Source organism: Nansenia antarctica (genome assembly GCF_963989245.1).
Source record: "Nansenia antarctica genome assembly, chromosome: 7".
NCBI lineage: Eukaryota > Metazoa > Chordata > Actinopteri > Argentiniformes > Microstomatidae > Nansenia > Nansenia antarctica.
This window is the reverse complement of record NC_137677.1, coordinates 98,744-107,500: the sequence shown is the minus strand read 5'-3', so window position 1 is coordinate 107,500 and position 8,757 is coordinate 98,744. Positions and strand designations below refer to the sequence as shown.

General features: G+C 52.8%; 1 protein-coding gene across 1 annotated transcript in view; it reads right to left on the bottom strand.

The window, feature by feature from the left end:
• Positions 1-1,507, bottom strand: part of prrc2c (proline-rich coiled-coil 2C) — a gene marked incomplete at its 5' end in the record, with an annotated part of 47,500 nt that extends 45,993 nt beyond the window's left edge. Inside the window, 2 exon segments of the mRNA XM_080535949.1 lie at positions 249-417; positions 1,390-1,507. Of these exon segments, the coding sequence (XP_080392075.1) occupies positions 249-417; positions 1,390-1,507 (287 nt within the window).
• Positions 1,508-8,757: the final 7,250 nt, after the last annotated feature.

The window sequence follows — 8,757 nt, the reverse complement described above, 5'->3', positions numbered from 1 at the left end:
GGAGAGAGAGAGGGGGGGGAGTAAAGGAGGAGGAGAGGGGGGGGGAGTAAAGGAGGAGGAGAGGGGGGGGGAGTAAAGGAGGAGGAGAGAGAGAGAGACATTTTAAGAGAGTTGGTATTTGTGGTAAAGGTGAGGATGAGGACTGGACTGCTAAGTAACTCTCTGTGTGTGTGTGTGTGTGTAGGTGTGTGTGTGTGTGTGTGTAGGTGTGTGTGTAGGTGTGTGTGTGTGTGTGTGTGTGTGTGTACCTCTCCTCCTCAGGGCGTGAGGCCCAGCCACTGCCGTCCTTGGGGACGATGTTGACGTTGGGGTCGTTGCCTTTGTTCTCCGCCTTCAGGCTGGGCAGGCTGGCCGGGGGGGGCATGCGCCTGCTGACTGCAACCTTGCCCAAACTCTGGAGCCCATGTCTGGCAGCCACTGGGGGGGCGGGGGGGAGGGGGAGGGGGGGGAGGAGGAGGAGGAGGAGGAGGAGGGGGAGGAGGAGGGGGAGGGGGAGGGGGAGGAGGAGGGGGAGGGGGAGGGGGAGGAGGAGGAGGAGGGGGAGGGGGAGGGGGAGGAGGAGGAGGAGGAGGAGGGGGAGGAGGAGGAGGAGGGGGAGGGGGAGGGGGAGGAGGAGGGGGAGGGGGAGGGGGAGGGGGAGGGGGAGGGGGAGGAGGAGGAGGAGGGGGAGGGGGAGGGGGAGGGGGAGGAGGAGGGGGCGGGGGGGAGGGGAAGGGGGAGGAGGAGGGGGAGGAGGAGGAGGAGGAGGGGGAGGAGGAGGACAGAAGGAGGAGGACAGAAGGAGGAGGAGGAGAGGTTAGACATCAAATTCAGGGCCCAGTCCCAAACTGACCCCTAGTCCCCTAGGACAGTGGTTCTCAACCCTCTCCTCGGGGACCCCCAGCCTCTCCACATATCTGATCTGTTCCGCCACCTGCACACCTGATTCTACTAATCATAATTGCTTTGTATTTGATTAGTAGAATCAGGTGTGCAGGTGGCGGAACAGATCAGATATGTGGAGAGGCTGGGGGTCCCCGAGGAGAGGGTTGAGAACCACTGTCCTAGGGGGAAGAGAGGGGCAGTAAGTTGAGGTTAAGGCCTAGCGGGCGGGCGGGCACACACACACACAGGATTTCGTTCCTAAGCGGTTGTAAAGCACGGTGTGTGTGTGTGTGTGTGTGTGTGTGTGTGTGTGTGTGTGTGTGTGTGTGTGTGTGTGTGTGTGTGTACGGGGGGGCAGTGAGACAGAGCAGCTTAGTGAGGCTGTGTTACTCTAACACCCTACCCTCTACCCTCTGTAACACGACACCTCCCCTCCACCCAGGCAGCACATACCCCCCAGGACACTGGACTGGTCACACATACAGTGTGTGTGTGTGTGTGTGTGTGTGTGTGTGTGTGGCTTACCTGCAGTTTTCTGGGTTTCCAGAGACTTGCCCTTGTAGGTATTGAAGAGGCTAAGGGTAGCATACTTGGTGGTCTTGCCATCCTTTGCCTTGGTGCTCTGCCCTGACTTCTCTGACATGTCGCTGGAAACTCATTGAGTCTGGTCCTCTCTGGCCTCACCCCCAGAACCAGCCTCCTACAGTGCAGGGGGGGGGGGGGGGGGGAGAGAGGGAGGGAGGGGGGGGGGAGGAGGGGGAGGGAGAGGGAGGGGGGAGGGAGGGGGGAGGGGAGGGAGAGGGGGGGGGGGAAGGGAGGGGGGGGGAGGGTGAGGGAGGAAGGTGAGGGAGGAAGGTGAGGGAGGGAGAGGGTGAGGGAGGAAGGTGAGGGGGGGGAGGAAGGGAGGGAGGGAGGGGGGGGAGGGAGAGGGAGGGGGGGAGAAGGTGAGGGAGGGAGGAAGGGGGTGAGGGAGGGGGGGGGAGGGAGGAAGGGGGTGAGGGAGGGAGAGGGTGAGGGAGGAAGGTGAGGGGGGGGAGGAAGGGAGGGAGGGAGGGGGGGGAGGGAGAGGGAGGGGGGGAGAAGGTGAGGGAGGGAGGAAGGGGGTGAGGGAGGGGGGGGGAGGGAGGAAGGGGGTGAGGGAGGGGGGGGAGGGAGGGAGGGAGAGGGAGGGGGGAGGGGGAAGGTGAGGGGGGGGGAGGGGGGGGGAGAGGGTGAGGGAGGGGGGGGAGGGAGAGGGTGAGGGAGGGGGGGGAGGGAGGAAGGGAGGGTGAGGGAGGAAGGGAGGGAGAGGGTGAGGGAGGAAGGGGGGGGGAGAGGGTGAGGGAGGGGGGGAAGAGGGTGAGGGAGGGGGGGGGGAGGAGGGGGGGGGAGGGAGGAAGGGGGGGAGGGAGGAAGGGGGGAGGGAGAGGGAGGGGGAGAGGGTGAGGGAGGGTGGGAGGGAAGGAGAAGAAAGGTTTTTAGTTAAGTCAGGCACATAAAAAAGTTTCTTTTTCATCTCAATCGTCCCCTTGAAGATGACCTAGGAATGTGGATGTAATAATGTGCCTATAGGCTCTCCCATATCTGTATGTATTAGGGGTGCAACGCTTCTCCGATTTTTTACGGACGGTTGGGTTTGCCTCCCACGGTTCAATACACCAGTGATTGATCGTGTTTATGGTGAGTGGAGTTGAGAACATGGCAGCAGTTTGAGGAAGCTGTTATTAGTTATTTCTAGCTTTGCTAGAGCCATTGCTTTTTGGTCAGGCTGCATTTGTAAATAAGAATTTGTTCTTACATGTTTGCCTGGTTAAATAAAGGTTAAATAAAAAAATAAAAAATAAAAAAGCCCCGGATTGATCTGCGTTGTGGGGTCGTTCATTCTGGTTTTGGCAGTGAATACAGCGATGAGGGAACGCAGGTAAACACCAGGCAGGTAAACACCACAGAGGTAAACACCACAGAGGTAAACACCAGACAGGTAAACACCACAGAGGTAAACACCACAGAGGTAAACACCACAGAGGTAAACACCACAGAGGTAAACACCACAGAGGTAAACACCACAGAGGTAAACACCACAGAGGTAAACACCACAGAGGTAAACACCAGGCAGGTAAACACCACAGAGGTAAACACCACGCAGGAGCGTGGCGCTCACACTGGGTCAGTGTGATCGGGAGAACCGGCACATCCTGTTGTGATGCAACGACTAAAGAGATGGAGGGAGACAGGGAGGGGAAAAAGAGAGAGAGAGAGGGAAAAAAGAGAGAGAGAGAGAGAGAGGGGGGGGACAGAGAGAGAGGCGAAGGGGGACAGAGAGACAGACCCTAGACTTCTCCATCACAATGGCCTCTCTACGCTCGACGGGGCATGTCATGTTGCCATGCCAACGCCACCTAAGACAACAGGCTGGCCTGAAGAGACAGAGAGAGAGAGAGAGACAGAGAGACGATACCCACTAATTATAAAAATTCAAAAGAGAGCGTTTAAATTTTACAACCGCCTAAAAGAAAGTCACCCTGACACGCTCCACAACAAAGCCCTTACCCACAGAGAGACTCTAGGGAGATGCCCCCTCAGCCAGCTAGTTCTGGGACTCTCACAGTCACAAGCAGAGCCACCTATTAGACTAAACCAAATAATAAGAAAACAAAAAGAAAACTACCTGACACATTGGCAAGAATCAACCAAAAACCAGAGCAAATTGGAATGCTATTTGGCCCTAAACAGAAAATACACAGTGGCCTATACCTGAGTACTGTGACAGACCCAAAGCTAAGGAAATCTTTGACTATGTACAGACTCAGTGAACACAACCTGGCCATGGAGAAAGGCCGCCACAGGCAGACCTGGCTCCCCAGACCAGACAGACTGTGCACCCACTGCACACAAAACCAGGTGGAAACAGAGCTGCACTTCTTAACTACCTGCCAGCTGTACAAGGACATCAGGGACACATACTTCCCACTGATCACCAACATCCAGGGAGACTTTGAGGACTTGACCAATGTCGAAAGGCTACCATATCTGCTGGGTGAGGTACAGCAATGTGCAAACACAGCAGCAAGATTTGTTAGCTGCTGTGATAGAAAAAGGCAATCAAATGGGCTAAAACCACCATAAGAATTGAAATAAGTTTTATTTCATGTATTTATTCTAGTATGTAATCTATTTGTAATCTATTTATTTGTAATCTAGTATGTAATCTATTGATTTATTCTAGTATGTACATTACATTCTTTTTGTTTTTGATCTTCACACTTCACATGCTTTGGCAATGTAAATGTATGTTTCCCATGCCAATAAAGCCCTTTGAAATTGAATTGAGAGAGAGAGAGAGAGAGAAAGAGAGCGAGAGAGACAGAGACACAGAGAGAAAGAGAGGGAGAGACAGAGACAGAGAGACAGAGAGAGAGAGAGAGAGAGAGACAGACAGAGAGAGACAGAGAGAGAGAGACAGAGACAGAGAGACAGAGAGAGAGAGACAGAGAGAGAGAGAGAGAGATTGAGAGTAAGATAGACGTCTGGGACAGACCCAGCCTCTGCTGCCACACGGGGGTCATTCATAATTGATGGAGCGGTGTTGGAGTACAGCGGGGGGGGGGGGTGTTGGAGCACAGCGCTACAGCCTAAAGGCCGATTTAAACTGCTGCGTAAAATCGACGCCGTAGCCTTGCGTCGGCCCGCGTGGGCCCGCCTTGCCTACGGAGAGGGTTGACGTGCACATCTCCAAAAATGTAAGAACGCGTCAGTTTCTACGCAACCGTAAGCTCTGTGATTGGTCCGCTTGGTAGCACATGATTCCGACAAGATTCCGACTCTCGTCGGCCAAAATGCGGAAGCCATGACAGAAATGTCATTTACTTTTTCTGTAATTACTTATTAATAAAGATTTGAAAAATTATGATAACCACCATCTTAGTTTAATGTCATTTCAATGCATCATAGAACTTTTATTTACAACAAGCATAACAACAAAAAGATCGCTATTATGCCGCTTTGAGCTTTGAGCTCCGTTGAGTTCCTAACCGGAAGATGCACAGCACATGGGCATAGAAAACACACTGCCACCTAGCGATGTGGCGGTGTAATTGCAGCGCGGCCTACGTGTAAAGTGCGAGACCCCTTACGTAGGCTACGTAAGCTACGCACGTAAATTCGACGCAGAACTTTAAATCGGCCTTAACCCTAACCCTAACAGCACTACAGCCTAACCCTAACCCTAACAGTACTACAGCGCACATTACCTCCCAAGAAACTAGAGGAGGAGGAGGAGGAATTCTGGCAGGCTTGTTCCTCTTAATCAGACAAGCAAACACACTCAGACTCCCAGGCCGCGGTTCTAGACTGAGGCTGGCTGGGAGGCAGCAGAGGAGGCTGGTCAGCCTGGGAACAGGAGCGATAAGAGGCAGAGCGACAGGCAGCCCCACTTCCTCTAGAGCACAGAGACCCCAGAGAGAGAGACCCCAGAGAGAGAGAGAGAGAGAGAGACAGAGACCCAAGAGAGAGAGACCCCAGAGAGAGAGAGAGACCCCAGAGAGAGACCCCAGAGAGAGAGAGAGAGAGACCCCAGAGAGAGAGAGAGACCCCAGAGAGAGAGAGACAGAGACCCAAGAGAGAGAGACCCCAGAGAGAGAGAGAGACCCCAGAGAGAGAGAGACAGAGACCCAAGAGAGAGAGACCCCAGAGAGAGAGAGAGACCCCAGAGAGAGAGAGAGACAGAGACCCAAGAGAGAGAGACCCCAGAGAGAGAGAGAGAGACCCCAGAGAGAGAGAGAGAGAGATCCCAGAGAGAGAGAGAGACCCCAGAGAGAGAGAGACCCCAGAGAGAGAGAGAGAGACAGAGACCCCAGAGAGAGAGAGAGAGAGAGAGAGAGAGAGAGAGAGAGAGAGAGAGAGGCACCGCGTCACCCAAGGACACAGAGAGTGTGAGAGTCATCCGAGGACAGCCTGGTCTGCCCCCCCTCCCTCTTACCCTCCCCCCCTCCCTCTTAACCTGCCCCCCCCCCTCCCTCTTACCCTGCCCCCCCCCCTCCCTCTTACCCTGTCCCCCCCCCTCCCTCTTACCCTGCCAGGCCATGGTACCAGACCTCTGGACCACCACAGGCCATGGTACCAGACCACTGGACCACCCCAGGCCATGGTGCTAGACCACTGGACCACCCCAGACCACTGGACCACCCCAGGCCATGGTGCTAGACCACTGGACCACCCCAGGCCATGGTACCAGACCACTGGACCACCCCAGGCCATGGTGCCAGACCACTGGACCACCCCAGGCCATGGTACCAGACCACTGGACCACCCCAGGCCATGGTACCAGACCACTGGACCACCCCAGGCCATGGTACCAGACCACTGGACCACCCCAGGCCATGGTGCTAGACCACTGGACCACCCCAGGCCATGGTACCAGACCACTGGACCACCCCAGGCCATGGTACCAGACCACTGGACCACCACAGACCATGGTACTAGACCACTGGACCACCACAGGCCATGGTACCAGACCACTGGACCACCCCAGACCATGGTACCAGACCACTGGACCACCCCAGGCCATGGTGCTAGACCACTGGACCACCCCAGGCCATGGTACCAGACCACTGGACCACCCCAGGCCATGGTACCAGACCACTGGACCACCCCAGGCCATGGTACCAGACCACTGGACCACCGCAGGCCATGGTACCAGACCACTGGACCACCCCAGACCTAGAGCCTCCTGCCTGGAGGGGGGGGTGTTACTTTGACATGACAGAGAAAGTATTAGGATGTAATGTGTCGCGTCTACCGGTGGCAGGAAACGCGTTTCTAATGTCCTGATTCTCTCTTTAGTAGTAGTGAATGATTACTGACAACATCTGCTAACACGCTCCCTGGGAGCACCCCAACAGTCCAGTTGTGATAACACTGGACACTGCATAGGTGAAAGAAAGGCTATAGTATGTAGATATATCTTTACAGTGTTTCCTCCAGGAATTTGTACAATGGTGGCGGGTGGCCGTGACCGCGCGCGCGATTTTTTTCGAGTGCACGCGCATGAAACGCGCACGCGCGCTCAAAACAACGATTTTTATTTTATTTTTTTCTAATCACAGCCAAAACTAGAGGATGGCCAAAATTTTTTTTTATGAATATACAGAATATAAACTTGTGACTGACAGTCACATACACACACAAAGATCATCAGCTATAATATAATACGAAGTAGGCCTACATGAGCACAAAAGCGGCTAACGTTACTGATTAACTGTTTACTGTAGTGCAGAGAGATGGTAGTCGTAGGCGGCGTATCAAATGACAAAGCTAAACGTTTAATGAAGGACATGAACGATTGTCAACAACACACACAAGCAGTAAATAGAACAGTCTAAACAACTTGGGTACTACGGACGGAACAATAGTCTCAACCTATAGTTCCGTGCGTGAATTATGTCAACCCACCACATTACAGAAGTAAAATCACAGTCAGATGGAGCATTCGGTAAACAGCTGAGTATCAGCTGAGTTAAAGAAAACAAACTCTTACCTTTGATGAGACCCACATGAGCCCTGTTTTCCCGTACTTCTCCCGTGTGTCTCTTATTGTCCAAATGTTCCCTGAATTTTAGCTGCATGTTTTTCCAGCATGTAATTCCGTTGTCAATAAAAAAATCGTCTCCCCTTCTTTTCCCCTTGACAATACTGTGTCGTTGCTAAAGTGACGGCACATAAGAATCGTTTTTTGACTTGCTAATGTCTGCTAACGTAGCACTTGAAACTGGCGCCGTTCTCTGGACTGCAGCTGCTCCCGCGTTAGCATTAGCATCCATCTTTTCTTCTCCCTTCTCACCGTCACGAGCTCAAATTACACTTGTCGGCCGATCTAACTCTTAACACTCACTTACAGGACTTCTGACACCATGTCGTGTTATTCTATTAAACATACACGTGAGTCCTTCTGTATTTCAATGTAAGTGTCTTTATTTTAACTCGCTCTGTAAGCTCTACAATACCGGTCTCTTGTTGTCTCGTCGTAACCTGCCCACCTGACCTGGGGGGTATTCCATCAACGTCGCTAAAGGAAAATCCTGGCTTATTTTTGATAACTCTCGCGAGACCTATCAGAATATGCCTGGATATTTGTAAGAACTCTCGCGAGATTTATCAGACTAAACCTGGATTTTCCCTTTAGCGATGTTGATGGAATACCCCCCGGATGTCACTACGGTGGCCTGTACACAATAACAATAATACCACAGTTCACATTTAGACCAATCAGGAGCCCTTGTGTCACGTCGTCAACTGAATGTGATTAATCTGATTTTGGATCAGCGGTTAGAGAGAGATGGGCGTGGATTTAGGTGCACTTTTAGTCAACATCCATTATAGCGCTGATCTAGGATCAGATATATTTTAATCAGCAAATTTTTTATTTTTATTTTTTTGAGAACTTTTTTTTTTTTTTGTGGACTGAATCAATTCGTGGCGGAGGAAATTCCATCGTGGCGGCCCGCCACCAATAAATGCATGTAGAGGAAACACTATCTATATGCTACAGCTAGCCTTTCTTTCAGCTAGCCTTTCTTTCACCTATGCAGTGTCCAGTGTTATATAGCTGTGTCCAATGTTCAAATGTTGAAATCAACTACTGCTGGTTTCAATTGCTATATCATGAAATCCGAGCAGAGAATTCTCTCACCTTTCCAGTTCTTCCAGATAGAAGTGAAAGAGAAGGAACGAGGACCAGCAGCGCCCTGAGAGACAGAGGGAGCCACACAGACCCCAAACTGTCCACTGAGCTAGGAGAGAAGAGAAGAGGAGGAGGAGGAGAGGAGAGGAGGAGGAGAGGAGGAGGAGGAGGAGGAGAGGAGAGGAGAGGAGGAGGAGGAGGAGAGGAGGAGGATACGCTGAGTCACCATCTCTCCC